Raw genomic sequence first — 21984 nt, forward strand, 5'->3', positions numbered from 1 at the left:
ATCCCCGATGGAGAGATACGAGGATCCTGTGCAGACGCAGGAGAGGGTAGGCAACGTTGGGGAGCCGCAAGACGGGAGGTAACTGGGGTGATCCGGGAGAGAATCCGGAAGGGGCCGATTCTTCTTCTTGGAAGGCAGGCGTAGAGGTAGGGTTACGAACTCTCCTCTCCGAAAACGGGGGGGCTGGTCTGCGGTGCCGGTTGGCGAATTTGGCCTGGCGCCGGGACGACCTGGCGAGAGCAGTCCTCGCCGTTTGGTCCTCTGCAGCTTGGAAAGATCTTGGCGCACCAAGGGGCGACGGGGAAGGAGTCCCAGGAGATGGGAGGATCATGCTTCCTGAGCCAGGGAAGACCCCGGATGACTGGGCAGGCAGGCGAGTCCAGGAGAAGGAGTGAAATATACCTCTGCCGGGTAATCCGCCCAGGAGCGAGCGGTGATCCATCCAGAGCTCGAATGCAGACAGGGGGCGAGACCGGAGCCAGGGGGATATTCCACTTCTTCGCAAAACTGGTGTCCACAAAGTTCCCCGCTGCCCCCCCCGCGTCAACAAAAACCAAAAGGGGGAAGGTGGAAGTCAGTCCAAGAAACTTCGGCCGGGAATAAAGACCCAGACGAGGTTTGAGGAAAAAAACAGCACTACTGACTCCAACAGTATTCGGCGGAAGGGTTCGAGAGGGATACGGCGGGGGGGGTGTCGAGAGGCAAGCAGGGAGATGATCAGGTGCAGCGCAATACAGACACAGTCCCTCCCGGCGGCGCCTCTCCTTTTCCTCCGAGGACAGGGGTGCATGAGGCAGAGTGGGCACCGTGGGGTGTAGTACCCTCGGGGACGCCCGGGACTGCTTCCTGGATGACTCTCTGCTCTCCGCAGCCGAATGCGAGTGTCCAGTTCCACCACCTGAGCGATCGCCGCCCAGAGAGAGAGAGCGCCAGGTGGTCCTCTAGTTCTTCCGAGAGACCCTTAGTGGAAAAAAAAGTCAAATCGGAGCTTCGGGGTTCCAGTCAGACTCCGTGGCGAGGGCTTGGAATTCGGCCACATCCTCACACAGTGACCCATCACCCTGATGAAGCGAGGACAGCCGGAGATGAGTCAGGCCCGGGTTGACCAGAGAAAAACCTGTGTCTGGAGCCGGTCTGCAAAAAGCTGGAAAATCGGCAAACTGAAAACCTCCCCTAGCATGCAACAGAGCTTCCCAGGCCAGAGCCAGGCCTGTGAGCAGGGAAAGGGCAAAACCGATCTGCTCCCGGCGAGAGAAAAAAAAAGCGCTCGGGGTGCAGCTGGATAAATAAAACCCCTGCAGCCCGCGGCGTTGCCGTCTTCTCTTTCCGGGACAACAGACAGTGAAGTTACGGGAGGGGTGGGCGGGGCCACGGGGGTCGGTGCGGGAGCCGGAGAGACGCGGTTAGAGAGAAGCTGGAGCGAAGACTGAAGCTGGGCGAGAGCTTGGGAATGTGGGGTTTGAGAAGTGAGCGAAAGGCTTGAGGGTCCGCGGGATCCACCTCTGAGGCTCGGTGTCCTGTAGGGAATCCCCGCTGGAGAGAGACGAGGATCCTGTGCAGACGCAGGAGAGGGTAGTGAGCACGACGGGCGAGTCCAAAGAGCGATAGAAGCGAACAAGCCGAAGCAAGAGGCAAGGTCGTGGTCAAAAGGGGCAATTTGAGTCGTAACCCGCAGAAAACACAGGAGGCAAACAGTCCGAGACGAGAGGCGGGGGTTCAAAGTCGAAAAGGCAGAAGGGGAGTCCAGAATCCAGGATAAACGAGGCACGGAAAAACCGCCAGGTAGAGCTCTCCAGGAGCAGACTCAATACCGAGCAGCGGGAAACAGGTAAGGAGGGTCTAAATAGCGCGGCGTGCTTGTTAATAATAACCCGCTACTGGTGCTGATTAGATCGCTCAAGAGTTGGTCTCCGCTGGCTGGCGGTCGTGACACCTGGCCTTTACCAGTCATGGCCTCCTAATAACCCCCATCTCTGAACTGGCTTCATCACTCTGCTCTCCTCCCCACTGAGAGCTGGTGTGTGGGGAGAGGACTGGGGCATCATCCAGGTGGGGCTGCACACTGGTGGGGGTGGAGGGGATCCCCATGACCTGTAAAGAGCTCCAAAGAGCTTCAAGCAGGTGCGTGCTTTCTGTGTTTTACAAAAGCAGTTTAAAAGGCCGTCATCTGCAAAACGGGATGATGCTGGAGTCACCGAGTAGGGGTCCGAGCAGCGACTGCCGCCCCCCCGTCTTCTGAAAATATGGGGAAATATTGTCGCTTTCCACTCAAAAGTCTTTTGCGAAGGAAGCCAGGGGGCTAGGTTTAGTCTAGGTTTACTGGGAAGCGCCCTGTCTGCGTGTCTCATGGAGAGCATGCTGGGGTCTGCGAAAAGACTCGTTCCTGTATATTGTATATGGCCAGACAGTGGTTTGACGAGTGGAATGCACCAGCCAGGAGAGGGTTAACTGTCTTTCTGCGCTTCAACAGTTTGGCTGGGGTCTCCTCCTCCCTTAAGCTGGCGGACCCGACCCCTGTGCCTGGTGCCCCGTGCGTTGCGAGCTCATTCCTCAGAGCGGACGGGCAGCTCACCCGAAAGCAGGCACTCGGACAGGGGTGTGTGTGTGTGTGCGTGGAGAGATTCGCGGTAATACTCCCCCACCGCACGTGAAGTACACAAGGCCGTGCTCGGCTCACCTCAAGCCCGAAGAGAGTTATTCATCCAGGCAAGACGAGGGCCTTTAGAATCGCCAATACTGACATGCAGGTAACATAATAACATGCGCTAACGCACCCACCACACACACACGCGTTCTTCCGTCACACAGACGCTTGGTATCGGCGCCATCTGCGGGTAGGAAAAGGTCACTTCGATTGTCGCGATGTTTTTTTCCCCGTTGAGTTCAGGTTACAGAGGGTTCTTGGCATCAGTCGTCTCCCTCTTACAAATCAGATGGTTTTTGCGGTTTACAAGATGTAGCCTCTGAGGGCTCAGCAGATGAATACAGCTGTGGCGTCCACATTACTCGGTAAGTATCTGAGAACTCAGGTGGAGTTAATAAGACTCTCGGACACAAAAGCTTTATCATCATCGGAACCAGGGACACGGAGGCGCTGGACTAGATCCCCGCGAAAGTTCGCCGGCGTGAATTATCCTAGGACTGGGGGAGGTGTTATCTGGGGCCCACCACTCGTTCATGCTTGCGCTGTGGTTCTTGAACGTCTAACCAATTCTTCGCGGTGAGCAGTTGGGGAACCAAGGCGCACTGCTAGATCGCAAACATCTCAGCTCTCCGGCTCCTCCTCCGCCCCGAAACTCCGTCCTAATTCAGACTCCCCCCCCCCCTCGCTACACACGACCAGAACACACGGGACAGGAGGTGCCCCTACTGTTCATGGCGACACGGCTCCTGCAGCGACACCTCCGTTCCCCCCCGACCCGCCGGCTCGTCGAGCGCAGTCTCCGCGTTAAACCGCCGCACCGCCCGGGCAGAGACAGCGCCCGGGTCCCTCCTGCGGCCGCGGCTCCGCTTCGCCTCCGACACACCAGGGCGTGACGGGCGCGCAACCGCCGCCTGACCTCGCCGGCGCTTCTCGGATAAATCTTCCTTCGAGGTCTTCAACGGGTAAGGCGAAGACGCGCGGTTCGCCGACGCCTCCCCCTTTGCTTAGTGGATATGCAAAACAGAAAACAGAAGTGAGAGGAGCCTGACGGAAGCGGGAGGCATTTTCCGCCCAGGTACGGGCGCCGTTAGGATGCTGCCAAAGGGCAGCGGAGGGAAGAGGGGAAATTGTTCTTAATATCTGAAAAAACACTTGCCCGAAGACTGCGCAATCTTTTAATATCGACGCGAAGGGGTGAGTTAACATCACCATCTTCATAGTCGGGCACTCGACGTGGCTTCCCAACACGATTCATAGTGGGGAAGTGGGACTTTCTGATGTGGACCTCGGGTTTGCGGGACTGTGAAAATGCATTATCGCGTACCTGCAGCACGTTAGTCAGCGATAACCCTGACAAATATGAGCAGCTTTGAAGCAAGAGCGAGCTCAGCAAAGCTCAGAGAGGCGCTGCTCGTACCGAGAGCAAGTGGGGTTTTTTACAAAAAAAGAGCACATCCGAATATTGACGAAGGAGCCCTCCCGTCTTTTTTTGTTATGTGAATACGGCGGCTTCTAACCATAGACATAAACTTGGACAAACATACTGTATATTAACTGGATCCAAAAGTAAAATGTTGGAGCTCGACTATATATGTTCAAGGTCGATGCTGGCGTTAGATAAATAACAATGGTGTTTCGTCAAACTTAGATACCTGCACCGAAACGAGTCTGCAGCTCCTTTTCAAGCCACGTGGTCTGTCATTGCGGTTGAATGTGGTAGTTGAAAAGCCAGCTCTAGCGCAGGTCCGTAATGGAGGGGACTGGTCTGTCTAAAATGTGCCTAAAGCACAAAACAGTCTAGTGTTTTTCAAACTGTGGTTCAGGGTTACAGTTTCCTCAGTATGAAAATACCAGCTAGAATAATAAAGACTTGCCAGATGGGTGCCATGCTGTCCTGGCACATTATGCTTTCTGTAGACCCTCTCCTGAAGTTTCATCCTGGGACAGAGACCGACAAGCAGTGTGTCCCATGACTGGAAAGCAACAGCAGACCAGGCTTACAAAAATCGGAGGCTTTGCGACTTGCAAGAATATCCTCCTCTCCAGTTTCGTGATTTGCCGACACGTTTGCCCCGTGTTGTCAACGTGCCCTAATACTACGTCCATTCCTGTCGATTCAGGTTCCAAAGATGAGCTGTTTTCCAGTCACAGGCGAGAAAATCAAGTTTGCTCTCTGCAATGATCAAGGGGTTTTTTTTGAAGGTGAGGAGGTCTCAAAAGTGCACGGAGTCCGGGGTTGTTACAGTTAACAGCAACACGTGTTTTTCTTCTTTTAATCATTATTAATGGTTTGTTATTTTTAGATGCAGAATTCAGAGAAGAAAATAACCACAGACACGCACACACAGGACACATGCAAGCACCTGCACACCAGCACACCAGAACACACGCACACACCAGAAACACGCAAAGACAGTCACACCAGACACACATGCAGAGACACCAAACACACAGACACATGCAAACACACCAGACACAGACACTCAGTCACACAGACCTGCACGCAGACACACAGGACTGGTCGGCTCTACTGACGATGCGCTGACCTCTTCTAGCAGTCCTGACACACTGCACTAACTCTCTCTTTCTTTTTTGCCGGTATGCCGTGTTTCCTGCCTGCTACACAAGGGGAAGACAATGGTAAGGATAGAAAAAAAGGGGCCACAGTGACTGAAAAGATGAGGGCACAGTTAGTCTGTTTTACACAAAGGGTGGCCGGGGTGTGGAACAAGCCAGCTGGCCGTGACGCTGAAAGAGGCCCGAGTGTCAGGTTTAAGAAATGGCTGGGCGAGACGCTCGGCTCAGCCGGCTGTTAGCCTCTTCTTTTCGTCCGGAAAGCTTTGTATGATCGCTGCCTTGGTCTAACAGGAACTGAGAATCAAATACCCCACATCGACCACTTGCAATCAAGAGCCCTGCACTGCCAAACAATGCAAAATCCACAGCCACAAACAACAGTGGTAATAATACTCAGGATCGTATTGATTAATATTACTGGTTTAACAATAAAATACTGCCGACTGTTAAAAATACAGATGATGGACCTGGTGTCTTTCTTACTTGGCCTGCCAAGCAGCCGTATCAATTAGAGCACAGAGAAAAGCTCTACAATATGCTCACATTCTGTGCCTGGAAGAATAGCCTTTTCCTGTGGATCTGGGAGAACATGCTTACTGTAATAATAGTACTGTAGTATAGTAAGTTGGCAAAGGATCACACTGCAGTATGTCCCTTTGGGCCACTTGACTTGCTGATTACACTCTCTTCTCTCAGTGACCGACTTGTTTGCGTGTGATCTTCTCTATTCTCCTGCCAGGTTTGACTTCACACCCCTCTCCACTTCTCACTTCCTGAGTGGCCTCTCTGCCTCCTCCCCTCTCCCAGCTTCTGTTCTCCTGTGCTCTTTAATCTTTGCTGTCTGCCCTGTCTTTCTCACACCTGAAGAAGGCTTCACAGCCAAAACGTTGCGTTTTCTGTCTTCTCTTTTCAGCACGGAATAAACCTATTGCTTGCGCCTTTGCAGACTACGTGCCTGCTGACGCAGCTCCCCACCTGATTACACTCTTATACTTTTATAACGTTTGGGAACCTTTCTTGGCCACTCGGTTCAGGCTTTGATATTTATGTGATGAATTAAACTTGCCTGTGTTATTCTGAAACCCATGTGTACCTGAGCAGAGCCCCCTTTACTTCTCTTTTTCTCAGTTTGTATTTTCTGTGTCCGTCGTTATGAAAAAAGAGAGGTTAACAGCTTCAAAAAATACAGATTGATCGGATGGATCATTGTACTACATTAGAGTTGTAGTCTTTTGAATGTAGTGCTGACATTTGCACCAACATGAATGTGACTACTGACAGTATGGCTGGACAGCTTGTTCCACACCCCCACAACCCCTTGGTGTAAAGACTTTCCTACAGATCAAGGCTGGCCTTGGAACTGTTTCCCCTGTGGGACAGGGCAGCCCTCAGTGACAGGGCCTTCGTCAGGGGCTGAGACAGAGGTGTATTCGAAGGCTTGGACAGGGTGTACATAGTCTCACGAAGATGCCTCATGTTTCTGCTCTCAGGCGCTATGGAAAGTGACAGCTTCATGTCTTCAGACAAAGCGGACTACTGCTTCATCCGCAACTCCAAACACATGTTTCTGGTGGTCACGTCTGAGTGCCTGCACTTTGAAAAAAGAACTACAAAGCAGTGGAAATCTGGTAAGTCTGGATTCACTTATTTTAGTAACTTTTGATCTGCTTTTATTTAACTGCCAGGTAAAAGCTCAGTGCTTTGCAGTGATGTACTGACTGCCACCAGAAAGCAAACACAAAGTCAGAGAGAACTGAATCTTCATTTTTTCTGTAAACGTTATGAAAACGCTTTACACTGAAACAAATTTCTTCAATTCTGGCTCGCCAGTCACACCTTCTACAGAACTATCACAGACACACCCACACAAAGCATACTGGTTTTCAATTGCTTCTATTCTTAGCTAGAATAACTCAGCTCAACCGCAGTTATTCTCAGGTGTGTGCCGCCTCAGGCTCAGAAAAGATTAAAGTGGAATGTCCCAACATTCACTTCGCACAAACTCCAGCTGGACCACTCCCAGGTACAGTGTAAGAACACACAAGGCGTAGAGTAACAAGACACTGGGCACAGAGTGACAGTCATCAAGACGCAGTGTAGCAATGCACAGGGCACAGAGTTACAATGAACAGGGCAAACCGTAGCAATGCACAGCCACATAGTCCCAATCAATAAGATGCTGTGTAGCAATGCAAAGGGCAAAGAGTCACAAAACACACAAAACACAATGCACAGAGCACAGAATCACAATGCACAAGATGCAGTGTAGCAATGCACAGGGCACAGAGTAACAATGAACAAGATGCAGAGTAGCAATGCATAGGAGACAGAGTCACAAGATGCAGTGAAGCAATGCATAGGGCACAGAGAAACAATGAACAGGGCCCTGTGCAGCAATGCACAGGGTACAGAGTCACAATGAACAAGATGCAGCATAGCAATGCACAGGGCACATAGTAACAGTGTACAGGATGCAGCATAGCAGTGCACAGGGCACAGAGTCACAATGAACAAGGTGCAGTGTAGCAATGCACAGGGCACACTGTCACAATGAACAAGGCGCAGTATTGCAGTGGGTGATGAATTCCACAGTCCACAACATATGAGGGAGGCAGGATGCCTCCAGTTCAACAGTGCACGTTTCGGTGGTCTGTCATGGTTATTGGCTTTCGGAGCCCCTCCAGGCGTCTTTGAGGTGCCAGTGGCCCCGCTGTGGAGAAGCCAGCACAGTCCCAGGACCAGTCGGTCCCAGAGGAGGGACCTTCAAGGCTCCAAGAAAAACTCTCCATTACTAAAAATAAACATTTCAGTATCCTGTCCTGGAACAGCCTGACACGCAGAACCTGGCTCTGCCCCTCACTGTCTGGCTTCCCTTCTCTGTGAGACACACGTCAAAGGTCTCCTCAGAGATCTCAAGTTCAAGTTTGTTGATTTTTCATTCCAGACAGGTATTCTGTGGAATGAAATATCCTTCCTCCTGGTCCAAAGTGCAAATACAGACAGGACAGACAGACCACTGACAGACATTGGAGGCAGGATACACATAGTGCAAGGTGCAAAGTGCAGATAGTGCAAATTACAAAGCAATACATAATACAATATGCACAACACACTGATCTTCTGGTGCGAATGACCTGGCTTAACTCTCTTACATCCAGATTGAAACAAAACTACACGAATCAACTTGCCCTTAGAGACTTGGGAGCTTCCCAATGTTTAGAAATCTACCCTCGTGACGAATCAGATCCTTCAGTCAGTAAAAACGAATCCTGTGGAATGTGCGATCACCTGGGCCAAACAGATCAGTTCCTTTTCCTGCAGTGGCCTTCCAGTCCCACAGGATCCTGATCAGGCTATCAAGCTAGGCATGTCCAGTTTTCACTCCCAGAGGAGGCCTTGGTCAAAGCCTTGGCCTGCTCCATCAGCAACGCAGACTGTAATGATGCACAGGGCACAGTGTAGCAATGCAACATGTACAGTAACAATGCACAGGGCACAGTGTAGCAATCCAACATGTACAGTAACAATGCACAGGGCACAGTATAGCAATCCAACATGTAAAGTAACAATGCACAGGGCACAGTGTAGCAATGCACAGTGTGCCAATGCAAAGGGCACAGTGAAGTAATGCACAAGATGGGCGGATCAGTATCACATGCCTCTATAATCGCCTTCACCTATAACCTACCAGCCAAACACCGCCTAGCAACCCGGAAGTCCATTCACAAACAAGGTGTTCGAGACTGACTTCCTGACTCCGAGATGCAGACCTGGGGACTTAGTGGCCCGAGCCGTGCACGCTGTCGTAGGAAAGCACCAAGAATCACAGACGGTTCCTTTCAGGGCACATAGAGCTGCGCGGTAAAACCGGTAAACCGCGGTCCTTTAGTCACGCGGTACGTACCGTGGTACGTTTTACGCCGTACCGGTTCGCTCGGTAATTTCCGGCAATGTCCGTTAGCGGATTTCTTTTTTCGATTTTAACAAAGATTTTCCTCTGTTTACATTCATAAAATCCAATCTGATCCAAAAAACAAAATGACTGCGATTAAATGTCGTTAACTTTAAAAGGGTGAGAAAAAAAGGCATACTAAAAGTATTTCCCCGCATATCATTGGCTAGTATAGTACGTTTAGAAATATGACGTGATTTCGGAAACCACGCAGAAATAATCGCAGCTGATTGGTTCAGAACGACCTTGATTTTCACCAATACGGACATTCCCAATGACCCATTGAACATGTGCTGTTTTTTCTAGTGTTTCTGATTCTACTGTAGCTCTAGTCGGGAAGGAAGTCTGGTCTTGATCATGTTTTTAATTCCATTACTACCATTAGACAAGCTCAGAGTTTTTTTCTTTTTTTGCAAGCAAGATTGTCTTGAGCTGTTTGAGTCAATATAGAATGTCGTGTCCCGACACTGTTTTAAACATGTTGAGGATTCTTTGACGTTTTTGCTGAAATAGCCGAGGGCAATCGAACATGCTGAACGTGTTTCATAAAGTTGTGAACGTCAACTTTCAAGCACCTGTCAAATCTGGAATTTTATGTTGTTATCTTGCTAAGCCAAATTAACCTCTTATACCTTGTGGGGAAAAAAAAATGTAATCTTTTAAGGCCTGACAAAAACGTGCATGCTGTTAAATTGTTCTGTTACACTGTTCAGTGTTATTTCTAGTTCTTTAGTTCCAATGAAACAACAACATAATTTCCATTATTTATCAATCTGCTTTACTAATCATGAAATCAAACTATGAGAGAGTCTCCATACATAAACATGCAAAATAGTCTGCGGTATACTGCAGTACATGCAGGAGTTCAGATTCTGTTAACAGCAGTGGCACCTGGAGAGCCGGGAACTGGGGGTAGGGGGGGTCTCCTTTAGCTCACTCGGCTGGCTCCTGGGTTCGCGCCCCAGGCGATGAGCCGGGACGAACCGGCGGGGTGGAGCGGCGAGGGCAGTCCGATACCTGTGGACACACTTTGACCCCTCGTGGCCGGGACTGGGGATCCCTGTTGCAAAAGCCCACTGTGTTCTGTGTCGCAGACGACATGAGGTTCCTGCTGAAGGTATTCGACAACACGGAGGACCACAGGGACACGGCCGTGGCGCTGGAGTTGCACGGCAAGGGGAGAACACGAGCGCTCTACTGCAAGGAGGAGAGCACCGTCGCTTACAAGGTGAGCCTGGGTACCGTACCCATCCAGCATAAGAGCTCGGCTGCAAGCCTCCTGCGGTTCACAGTGTGAGCCGATACCAGGATCCCCCTCCTGACCGAAGCGGTGCTGTTCGCTTCACCAGCACAGTCGGACAGCTCGTCCCGGAACCCCGCCCCTCCCTCACAGCCACTAGGTGAACAAAAACTTCCAAAAGGGAACAGAAGTTTTGGCCAATGCACGCATGTTTCCTCCACTAACCGCTGCCTTCGCTGTTGCAGGAGACGGCCTTGGCCGACACCATCCCCGAAGACTCTCACGAGAGTATCTTTTACCTCAGGAGGATCCAGGACAACACTTTCACGCTGGAGTCGTCAAAATACAAGGGCAGCTACCTGTTCTGCTACCAAGATGGCCCCTGCTACAAACTCATTTTGAAGAAGATGACGGATGAGGTAGATGAAGGCCAACACGTTACAATAGAATCGTGCTCGGATGAGGACCCATGAGTCAGAATTCCCTGTCCGTGCCGGAACAGTACCCCCACTATTGCCCCCAAGTTATTACACTTGTCTGGTTTGAAATGAATTTTTAGTTGCTTTTGGATAAGGGCAACAATTAAATCAATTCACAGAGTGAAATTAAGGGATTAATTTATTGATTAAATGCCCTGCACAAGTTAAAATGAAAGTCTAGAAAGAAATGTAGATTTCAGCTCCTCATGGGAGATTCCTCTAGGCAGGAGTATTTGGGAAATAAGTATATTCTCCAGTAACATGAGCCCAAAAGTAATAAGGAATAAAGAAGAAATAAATGGTGTTTTAGTAGTGTGGGTCTCACATTTGTGGCTCCTGATTGTAGCCTTTTTATGGAAATTATTCCATAGTTTGTGCTCAGAAAAAGAGATTACTCTTTTCTGTCAGAACAGGCTCGTGGTTTCCTCTTCAGAACGAAGTCTTTTTACAGGTCTAGCAGTCCGTTAAACTGCAACATACTGTATGCGAGGCATTATACAGTTTCAAAAATGTTTTTTAAAACATTCTTTCCACGATGTGTGATCCACGCCGTACAATGCACAGCATGCGACTGACGCAGGTTTTTTTTTGCCGTTCAGCGTGATTAAATAAATATTTAACTCTGCCAGTGTCTTTGCTTTTTGTAACGCTGCCAAAAATAGCATTCCCCCCAATCAAAACTCACCCACTTGAAATCCGAGTCTCATTGGGAATGCCGATTTCCTAGCTGTGCTCCCACATGACTACTCAGAGAAGTAACAAAGCAGACGGAATGCAAGAATGCTGTAGCAGCAGAATCAGTCATGACATTAAGACATGAGCCTCTGCAAAATGAAAATGGGATGACTGCGGCTAGATGGGAAAATGACTCTGCCTTCAGCATTCCAGATATTCCGGATTCATTTTTGCCCGAATCTATAAGGGAGGAACCTTAATTCGGAGTCAAGTCAAATCAAACCAAACAGGTGTTTTCGAAAGAGCTCAGGTGTCATACTGGGGGTGCGCCTGTCACCTCCAGCCCATGCTGCTCTCGGTTCTGGGGGGCTACAGTAGAAACAGACACAGAAACAGCAGGGCGTGATGCCCTCGTTCAGGAACTCAGCAGGGCGGAGGCCGTGACATGTCTCAGGAAACAGAACGGGCCACCCAGCCAAGTCGGCTGAAGAGAAGCCTTTGGTTTTCTTTCACGATAGGAAACCTTAATTAATAATAATAATTGCTTACACTTATATAGCGCTTTTCTGGACACTCCACCCAAAGCTCTTAACAGGTCATGGGGATCCCTCCAGCCCCACCAGTGTGCAGCCCCACCTGGATGATGCTCCAGTCCTCTCCCCCCACACCAGCTCTCAGTGGGGAGGAGAGCAGAGTGATGAAGCCAGTTCAGAGATGGGGATTATTAGGAGTCCATGATGGGTAAAGGCCCAGGGGAAATTTGGCCAGGATGCTAGGTTTACACCCCTACTCTTTTCGAGAAACACCCTGGAATTTTTAATGACCACAGAGAGTCCGGATGAGACATAAAACCGAGGACCTAAGGACTATACTGGGGCATTGGGACCCACATAGGCCGCAGGGTGAGCGCTCCCTACTGGCCCCACTAACACCTCTTGAAAGCTTACAGGCCCCTGCACTCCAAGTCCCTGTCCCATCCGCTCTGACTGGGACAGATGCCAGTTCCCCGTCACAGCTCAGAGTTAAGAGGAAGCTACTGAAGAGGGGTGAATGACTTTCACTTCCCTCTCCTGCCTTTAGAAGTGTGGATGGAGGCTTGCCATGGTACAAAACAAACAAGCAAGCCGAGGCTCAGAACTGACACATCAAAATAAACTCAGGTGTATTTAAAGGAGATAAAGATAAAGGTTTATTTCATACCGAAAGGAAAACTAAAGAGAAGTTATGTCTGTTTTCTTTTCCTTTCCTCATGGAATTAACCTTTACCTGTTCCTTTGCAGCCCTCACAGCTCCCTGCCTGAACTAAGGTGTATTTAGCTTTCTGCTGAGTTCTACTGTGCATCTTAAGATAAGAGAGATAAGATCACTTTATCGACCCTATACAATTTCTTGCATTAGGAATTTGTCTTTTCGCAGACCCCAGCTTGCTCTCCATGAGACACACAGACAGGGAGAGAAGCTGGGGGTCAGAGCGCAGGGGCAGCCATTTATACGGCAACCCTGGAGCAGTTGGGGTGAAGGGCCTTGCTTAGGAGTAGGACTCCTCTGCCAGCCGTGGGATTTGAACCGGCAACCTTCCGGCATCAAGCGTGGATCCTCAGCCACAGTGCCACCGCTCTGTTAAACCAGCAGGTCCCCACAATGGAAATGACTTATTTCCAGTCAGTTTACTGTTCATATGCACAAGCGCCATGAAATGCATTAACGTTGGAGGTGGTGTCACAGCACAGCACTTGGCCCCCGTTCCCTCCTCCCTCTGCTTCTGGTGGCGCTGTGGTTCAAGACCAGACAGGGCGACGCCAACGCGCTCCTGCCGAAGGCGCTGGCACGGTCCGCTCCCCAACGGGTGTAAGCACACTTGAGTTATGCGGCGGTGTAAGACCAGGCCCCGGCGAAATCTGTTCTAACCTGGAGTGACATGAAAGATCGAGCCGCCTCGCTGGAGTCGCAACAGAGATTCACAGACCGGCAAGGCAGAGGACACAACTGGCACTGCCCACCGCGGAGGAGCCACGATGGACGCGGGCGGGGCCCTGGCGGTTTTCCTGCGAGGAGGCCCGGAGACACACCGAGACGGGAGCAGAACCGACGCACTGGGGCCTGCTTCCCGGCCTCCAGACCGCTCCTCCGGGCTTCTCCCTGCTTCCTCTGGGACCAGGCCAATGGGGGGGGGACGGGGGACTGCCTTCCTGGAACTGAACAACCGCGAGAACACGAACCAAACCCTTCCTGGCATGACCAGACGGGTCCTGTGTTCGCGAGACGAAAGCCACTGCACACAGACGAGCTCGACTTTCTGAAACGTTTTAATGAAAAAACGAAGACGCAGGTTCCTGCGAACAATCATAAGACACGAAAACCGACACTCCTACTGCTAGCTCTCTGCTGCTTTCCTCCTCTAGTGGGCACGCTGCAGCTTTTCAGCGTATACTGTGGTTTCCAGCAAGCATGGCGGTGAGACATTAAGTGCCTTATAGTTCTAGGGTCCTAGGTCCGAATGGGTGGAGTCTGCGTGTTCCCCGTGTCCACGTGGGCTCTCTCTCTCTCTCACACACACACACACACCCTCCAAGGAGGGAGCTGCCACTGAAAACAGATGGATGGAGCTCAGTGGCCAGGAAGAGCTCGCAGATCCAGCGAAACCTCCGCGCTCTGGAAACGCCGCGATCCCGCCCAAGACCCGCTCCACAGGATGACAGAGCGAGCCCTAGGAACCCAAACGGTCCCCGAGCGAGGCGGGAGCCTGCTGAAGGGGCTCTGCTTTTGCAAAATGAGGTGTGTTGTCAAGAGCTGATGAATAATGTAGTGCAGTGCAAATGCAGTCTACTTCCCCAACAATCCCTGGTACCGCTAATCAGCTTGCACACCGATATCCTGAAAACACCTTAGGCGAACAATCAAGCTGCAGTCCAGCACTCGGCGGGGGCCGTGAGGAACCACAGGAGGAGGAGACTGCTGGCCAGCTGCTGAAAACATCAACACGGCGATCAGGGACGGCAGCGAGCTGGACAGCCAGAGCTCACGCCCCGTGTGGCTGTCACTCGCTTAGAAACCGCGGCCACACGATACCCCCCACGCTGTATCCGAATCAGAAATCAAGAAAAATAAACGCCAGAGGATGTCGGTCCTAAACTGAGCTCCGTTAAAACCCCCCCAAATGATTTGCAAAAAGCAAATAATGTTTAGATCTGCTGTACATGTTTTCATGAAGAGGTGCTGCATGTATATGACCATGCGCCACTGATTTCCCTTCGCAGGAGTGTGTTTTAACAAAGAACGACTCTGCGTTTCCTGTCTGCTCAGCTATTTCCTGCCTCTCGCTGGTGCTGCTGCTGCTGCCGATTAAAGCATTTTTCAATTCTTAAATACCACCCCCCACCCCACTTCTGATCAGCAGAAACGCAAGACGATTTCCAAACGGACCCCTGAGACGGACCTGATTGGCGAACTTCCTTCACGTTTAAACAAAGCAATCTCGGATAACATTAACAAAGAAAGACAAATCACGTCTGAAGCGCTGTGGAGGTTGTCCAAAGAGAACGTGATGAGGGCAAGGCCCAGGAGGAGCGTGCCGTCGGCTGGAGCCGGGTCACGCGCCCTGATCGCCCGGCCCCCTGCCGCTACAGGGTCCACAGCATGGCCACGGCCTTGCAGATGCCCACGTCGTGGTAGTTGAAGTAGCAGAGGCCGGCGAAGGTGACCGCCGAGAGGGCGAGGAGGCCGGCGTTGGCCACCTTTATGGAGCTGCTTCCGTGGACGTAGTCCGTCACCACCTGGCCCAAACCCCTGCGAACAAGACAAAACTGGTGATGGTGGTCGGGGGGGGGGAGGGACCCAGAAAGCACAGCGCATTTCATACGGCTATGGAGCAGAGAGGGCTTTCACAGGGCAGGCCAGGACAGGCCCCCTCATATTAGAGTCAGCTGCACTGTGCCCGGCTCAGCGCCAGCTTGGCGAGCATGTGCCCAGAGTGAGCCAAGCAATCTTAGAAGAGGAAACGCAAAACAACCGCCCTCCCTGGCGGCTGACTCTGAGCTCGTGCACCTCCAAGCGCCCTCCTCCCTGGGTGGATGGGGACCTCCGGCGGTGCTGCACAGGCTTGAACGCCCAGCACATGGGTGATGGGCGTCGGGGAGGTGCTCCATGCAAATCAGCACTTCTGCACGGACGTGTTTGAGGGAGGGAAGGAGGTGAGGAACGCACCAGCGCGTCATGGAAAGATCACAGGGCACTTGAGGATCGCGGCCGGCTGCTCCCGGCTGAACCAGTTCCGCACCCCAAGAGTAATCCAGACTCGTGCGTTTTGGGGGCGTTCCGGAGAGCCCCTCTCTTTGCCTGCCGGGCTGGGGCTGCCAGCATGGATCAGAATGTAACGGCGCTGGGGGCCTTCAGTCGGCGCTGTGAACCCAGGTGTCTGGTTGTGAGAAATCTGCCGATCCAGATGGATCCAGAGGCAAACCACAACGGCGCTTAGGTGCTCCGTAAGCTCATCGCCGTCGGCTAGGCAACGCAGCTCGGCTGCAAAGGCTGTCTGAGGGCGAGGGCAGTAAAGAAATTTGTGCTCTGAGAAGAGAACAACAGGCCCTGTTCTCACAATCATCCTGAGCCTTGGTGAGTATCTGACTGATCGCTGCAATCGCTCACGCCTCCCTTTCATCAGGTAACAGACGTTCTGTTTTGAAACAATGATCTCTTGGTACGCAAACAATTGAAACTAAGAAAATATCTTACTGATGTTTTTTCTGCTGGAATATCTGCAATTGTTGTGGCTTCCTCTTATACGACTGTGTGACTCTCACTGTGTAAAAAGGGAAACAGCAGGCAGCAGGTCCAGACATTTCTCCCAGCTCTCAATTCGGATTCTGCAGGAAGGGCAGTCCCAGTTTCCCAGCACGCTGCCGATCTCCAGGCATTCGACTCGGACGCCGACCAGGAAGCATGGCCTGCGTGGCCCGTTCAGGTGGTCTAGCTCCTGCAACAAGTCCCCTTCTGCTTACTGCTGGACTTCACTGGCTTCCTGCCTGTTTTGCAAACTTTCGGACTTTCCGATTTTTAGCTAGGAAACTAAAGAGTTTTTTTTAATATAAAATATTTACATATATTACAAAAATAACACACGGGGTTCAACACTGCATCTTACTTATTATTTTCCCCCCACAGACAGGTTGGCTTCTGCTGCTGTCGATACCGATATTGATATTCTGATACTGATACGCGGTACTGATAGTCTTCACAGCGCGGTACCCCCGAGGCAGCAGGCCGAGCTTAACAGCCCTGACAGGACTAAGACTTCCACCGCAAAGTGAGGTGATCCACTTCGGGCTTTACGATAGGTGCTCTACTGAAGGAAATGAAAGGCAGCAGAGTTTAACGCCACACAGCGGCCCCAGCATACTTGTCACAGATACCGGGCAGGAAACTGGCAGCTGGTATGACGTGAACCGGCTCAGATGGCTACACCTCGACGGTCTCGTCCACTTCCACGCACAGTCTTGGGCACGATCGGGTCAGCGCCAGCCTCGGCACTGGCCCATCCGGCCCCACAAAACCAGTCACGGGGCCCCGAGAGAAAACCCACACAGAACCAGAACCAAAACAAAACAGAACCAGCCCGCGATTCAGAGGTAACAGGCATCCTACCGTAGCACCCTGCTGATTTCCTGCTCTAATGGAACAAAAAAATTATAAAAAGAAAAAATAGCATTACTGAAAATACAGCTACTGGAATTTTTCTAAAATATAGACATGAAATTAAACCCACACGTGTAACTACCTAAATTCTATCTAAGCCTTGCGTGCATGCTGTGTTACACACAGAACATGAATATATATATATACACAGCACACCACACGTACACAAGTGTATTAATAATATTGACCTGCACCTGTACGGTATTTTCTGTAACTTCCCTATTCCTCATCTATTAACGGCAACCCAAGACTCTGCACGAGCAACTGGAAACCAGTCAGACTAACACTGGTGCACCTAGGAATGAGCTGCTGCAGGCTCTCCAAGCCTCTAGCGTGGAACTGGTGCTGAATTGTTCCACCCGGTTCGACCAAGAGAAAGAATCTGTAAAACAGGTATCGGTGTCATGATACAACTTGCTCCCCACCCTGTCACCTTCTCATGATCACCACTTATCTGCCACACAGACTCCCCCAGCCCAGAAAAAGAACAAACTCCGTTTCAAACTCGGCTTCAAAGCCAGGTTTTGGGAAGTAAGGAAAGGCAGCTGTTGCTCTCTCCCCCTTTCAGCAGGACCCAAGCATTCTGTAGCGAAGCCTGAGCATCGCTGATTCCCTTCCCTGCTGGTCTTCTCCCGATCTTCCTCCTGCCTGCCATGAGCAACCCAGCTCTTTCTGCTGCCATGCTCCTCCCCTGGCGCACCTGTCCACGGGGGTTAACTTTCAACCCGCCTGTTTAAGACAGGGCCAGGTGAAGCAACAAACAGCTGAACCCGGTGGACTAGACTTCACACACAGCAGAGGTCAGGAGCCCCTGAAAGCCCGGAGGCCCTCAGCCGTTAAACTCAGAAGCGGACATTCATACTTTCAGCCCAGATTGGGAAACTTCCCTGAAAAAACGCACCTGACTGCTACCGTCTCCATCTACGGCTGGTTCCACACTCCCACAGCCCTTTGTGTAAAGAAGTTCGATTCAATTTGTTTTTATATAGCACCTTTCCCAACACGTGCCTCCAGGTTTACTAAACACTTCCCAATAACGTCCATTTGGGTCCTGTGGTTGATGCTTCACTGTTGATCCGCAAGAAGTCCATTGGGTCCACTTTGCCAACGTCTCTGTGGATTCTGAAGACTGGGATCAGGTCCCCTTGTACCTCATCACTGCTCAGGACTCCTGAGATTGAGCTCCTCGAGTTTGGGAGTGTGGGATATCCCTTTAATCCTGGGAGTGTGTCTGCTTGCCCTTCCTGTGCTGGATTGTGACTAATGACAAGGGCTCTCCAGGCAGAGCAGGTTGTCCACTGTCCTCCAGGCACCCGGGCACCACAGAGAGAGCAAACCCACCATCAACCCAAGCTCCAGAGCCGCGTCACGATAAGGAGTCGGGCGGACCGCAGCCGGCACCTAGGATTCCCAGCCCAGCAGGCGGAGGAAGAGGGGAACACAGGACGAGTGTGGCAGTGGTGTGGGGCGCAGGGATCACAGGGCACAGGATTAAGGGCGCAGGTTGCAGAGTGCAGATCAAAGGGCACGGGGCGCAAAGTGCAGGCTGCAGGGTGCAGATCGCGGGGAGCGGAGTGCAGGATGCAGATCCTGGGGCGCAGATCGCGGGGAGCGGAGTGCAAGATGCAGATCCTGGGGCACAGATCGCGGGGAGCGGGGTGCAGGATGCAGATCCTGGGGCACAGATCGCGGGGAGCGGGGTGCAGGATGCAGACCCTGGGGCACAGATCGCGGGGAGCGGGGTGCAGGATGCAGACCCTGGGGCACAGATCGCGGGGAGCGGGGTGCAGGATGCAGATCCTGGGGCACAGATCGCGGGGAGCGGGGTGCAGGATGCAGGATGCAGATCCTGGGGCACAGATCGCGGGGAGCGGGGTGCAGGATGCAGATCCTGGGGCACAGATCGCGGGGAGCGGGGTGCAGGATGCAGATCCTGGGGCACAGATCGCGGGGAGCGGGGTGCAGGATGCAGATCCCGGGGCACAGATCGCGGGGAGCGGGGTGCAGGATGCAGATCCCGGGGCACAGATCGCGGGGAGCGGGGTGCAGGATGCAGATCCTGGGGCACAGATCGCGGGGAGCGGGGTGCAGGATGCAGATCCTGGGGCACAGATCGCGGGGAGCGGGGTGCAGGATGCAGATCCTGGGGCACAGATCGCGGGGAGCGGGGTGCAGGATGCAGATCCCAGGGCACAGATCGCGGGGAACGGGGCGCAGATCGCGGGGCATGGGGCACAGATCGCGGGGAGCGGGGATGCAGAGTGCAGATCGCGGTCTTACCAGTGCCCGTGGAGGGTGAGAGCCGCTGCCAGGGAGTAGTCCATGGCCGGACCCGGGTACAGATAGGCCGCGGGCAGCAGGCCCAGCAGGACCACACTCAGGGCTCGCTCGCCCGTCCAGTGCAGAGACGCCGCCTTCGAGCCGGCTGCTAGGGGCACAGGAAAGCAGTCTGGGCTCAGAGGGCTGGTACAGACACCCCTCCACCTCTGCCCAACAGCCCGCACACACACCAGACACAGATACATCAAACTGCTTGCTGGCATTCTAGCAACCTGAAGATATCAGGGGCTGACTCAGGCATCAATGACACCGTCACACATCATGGGTCTTACAATGGGAAAGACGCAAAACCGGTGCCCAATCAATTTGTGGGTTTACACTCTGGCTCATTAAGCACATACCTTGTGCTTAATGAAGTCACTGAGTCAAAGAGCTTCTGAACCGGAGGAAAAATTACAGCATCCATGATATTGTGAAACCAATCTCAGTGAGAAGACTGGTTTCTGCAGCAAACAAAGATAAACACTTCTGGGGACAAAAAGCCAGGTAGTAGGTTTTTTTGAATGTCACGAGTATGCCCTCTAGTGGACACAAAAAAACATCACCACTACTCCAAAGAATCTGTTCTTTTTCGATGAGATTGCCTGATGGCAATCCGACAGCTCTGGCAGTGTTGTGGGCATATATGTGAAGTCTGACTACAAAACTTTAACAGTAAAGCAGAATTTGGTATTAAAAATCCCCCCATGATATATGCTGCGATGTATGACGTATGATGATGATGTATGCGACTGGCGACGCATTGTAGACACCGCTATGGAGCTTGACGATGATGATGATGATGTACACGAACACACAGTTCTTGCCCACACAGTGACTCGCGAGTTAACGTACCACAACTGGTGTCAGACGAGCATCTTTGACCACATGTGCCCATTTTTTCATAGCCTTTCTTGGGTTTATACAGTTCTCAAAGATGCATTTCACTCCTGTTTTCATTCACCATTAAACCCTAAAAGATTTTAACAAGATCTGCTGCTGGGATTTCGGGAACGAGTGGCACCCCAGTTCCGGCAGACTTTGACCCCTGACCCGCAGACTCTGGACTCACCATGGTGTGCCGGGGAGAGGTGTATCTGGGCGGCCAGCAGGGTGGGGGGGTCGCGGCTCTTCCTTGTGGAAACCAGCGGGCGGGCGAGGAGGGAATTCGAGAAAAGCAGAGCTGGAAAACAAAGCACTCGCGTTACTCCCCGTGTACTCTACTACTTTCACTGAAGAGCAATTACTGTAGTATAACAGCTGAGCCACCGGTTACTGACAGCTCGCTCCTCTGGTGTCGTTTTAAATTTGAGGTTTTAAGGTGGGGTTACTTTAGAACAGGCCAATCTTTACATCGGTGGGTCTGGTCAAGATCTAAAACAACGAGAAGCGACGTATGGAGACTTTGCGAACCCCTGCTATAGACGGAGTCCACACTAGATTGCCGTCGCACACTTAAAACGACGGTGTCTGCTCTTTTGACGAAGAGCAAGGAAACTTGACCTGGGTTATTTAACTTTTACAAACCGTCAAAGCCAAAAACGAGACCTTCCCCAGCTTGTGTTGATTCATGTGATTTACTTAAAAGCTGCATCTCATAAGAGGTGGCTAACATTTTAATGAGGTTTGATAGATTTTATTTTTTTAAATAACATTCCCCTAAACACGGAAAATATCGCAGACGAGAGAAGGGCATCGACGTAGCAACCAGTACAAGAAAGATTTAACGGGTCTGTCACTTTGAACTTGAAACACAAGACAGCTCAAGGAAATAAAACCAACAACGACACCTTCCCTTTTCTGCAACGAGGCAGGAAAAGCGTTTAAAGCCGACAAACACTAGCACAGTTTTTCTTCCGCAAGGAGATTATCTTTATTAAAACTTACATCTAGCGCCTCTGTTGCAAACAGAACTCAACCGCACGAGAGCCGCCATGATGGACACCTCATCAAGGTCACAGAGCTGACCCGGAAGCACTCCCTCAACCCGATTAATAATTCAGCAGGGGAGGGCAAGGGGCCTGTCCTTCCGCTTTTTATGAATAAAATCCATGAATGAAGCATGACGTGCCGCCCACGCCGCAAATGGCTTTATTCTCTAAATTATAGTCTAGGAATGTCATTACAACGTGCGTTATTTTTAAACAAAAAGGCTACAGCCGCTATAAAGAATAGAAAATACGAATATTTTCATTCTTTGATAGCAAATCATAATTTTATAAATATAAATGATAAATGACACATAATGTTAGCGAGTCGTCTTGAATGAGGATGTTTTCTTGCAAATCAATTCACAATAATGATAACCTAAATAAAATACAAAATAACCAGCCTGTCCTCGCTAGAGAAAGCAATAATGCACTTCTTTAAGTTCTCTGTTTCTGTATTAATGAGCTCAGATGCACGC

General features: G+C 51.3%; 2 protein-coding genes across 6 annotated transcripts; one reads left to right on the plus strand and one right to left on the minus strand.

Annotated features, from left to right (window-relative positions):
- Window positions 1-1369: 1369 nt before the first annotated feature.
- Window positions 1370-11515, plus strand: LOC148640961 (interleukin-18-like). 4 transcript variants are annotated; one of them, XM_088619496.1, is made up of 6 exons: window positions 1370-1828; window positions 4765-4846; window positions 5273-5284; window positions 6712-6849; window positions 10268-10401; window positions 10659-11515. In XM_088619496.1, the coding sequence occupies exons 2-6, from the start codon at window positions 4774-4776 to the stop codon at window positions 10884-10886; spliced, it is 585 nt and encodes a 194-aa protein (XP_088475622.1). In that variant the 5' UTR covers window positions 1370-1828; window positions 4765-4773; the 3' UTR covers window positions 10887-11515. The 4 variants fall into 4 exon arrangements, with proteins under 4 accessions (XP_088475622.1, XP_088475623.1, XP_088475621.1 ...); XM_088619497.1 differs by lacking the exon at window positions 1370-1828 and adding an exon at window positions 2972-3719; XM_088619495.1 differs by lacking the exon at window positions 1370-1828 and adding an exon at window positions 2973-3606.
- Window positions 11516-13857: 2342 nt separating this feature from the next.
- Window positions 13858-21593, minus strand: sdhdb (succinate dehydrogenase complex, subunit D, integral membrane protein b). 2 transcript variants are annotated; one of them, XM_088619500.1, is made up of 4 exons: window positions 21465-21593; window positions 20650-20760; window positions 19539-19683; window positions 13858-15353 (listed from the first exon to the last, which is right to left on the minus strand). In XM_088619500.1, the coding sequence occupies exons 1-4, from the start codon at window positions 21511-21513 to the stop codon at window positions 15188-15190; spliced, it is 471 nt and encodes a 156-aa protein (XP_088475626.1). In that variant the 5' UTR covers window positions 21514-21593; the 3' UTR covers window positions 13858-15187. The 2 variants fall into 2 exon arrangements, with proteins under 2 accessions (XP_088475626.1, XP_088475625.1); XM_088619499.1 differs by having other exon boundaries at window positions 19539-19686; window positions 21465-21592.
- Between the last annotated feature and the right edge of the window lie 391 nt (window positions 21594-21984).

This window comes from Lepisosteus platostomus, chromosome 25 (assembly GCF_059453375.1).
Source record: "Lepisosteus platostomus isolate fLepPlt1 chromosome 25, fLepPlt1.hap1, whole genome shotgun sequence".
Taxonomy (NCBI): domain Eukaryota; kingdom Metazoa; phylum Chordata; class Actinopteri; order Semionotiformes; family Lepisosteidae; genus Lepisosteus; species Lepisosteus platostomus.

Coding starts and splice junctions, on each gene's coding strand:
- LOC148640961 (XM_088619496.1), top strand. CDS start 4,774: ATGAGCTGTTTTCCAGTCACAGGCGAGAAAATCAAGTTTGCTCTCTGC. Junction 6,850..10,267: donor TACAAAGCAGTGGAAATCTG/GTAAGTCTGGAT, acceptor TCTGTGTCGCAG/ACGACATGAGGTTCCTGCTG. Junction 10,402..10,658: donor AGAGCACCGTCGCTTACAAG/GTGAGCCTGGGT, acceptor TCGCTGTTGCAG/GAGACGGCCTTGGCCGACAC.
- sdhdb (XM_088619499.1), bottom strand. CDS start 21,513: ATGGCGGCTCTCGTGCGGTTGAGTTCTGTTTGCAACAGAGGCGCTAGA. Junction 20,761..21,464: donor TTGCAACAGAGGCGCTAGAT/GTAAGTTTTAAT, acceptor TTTGTTTTCCAG/CTCTGCTTTTCTCGAATTCC. Junction 15,354..19,538: donor CTCACCCTCCACGGGCACTG/GTAAGACCGCGA, acceptor TCTTGTTCGCAG/GGGTTTGGGCCAGGTGGTGA.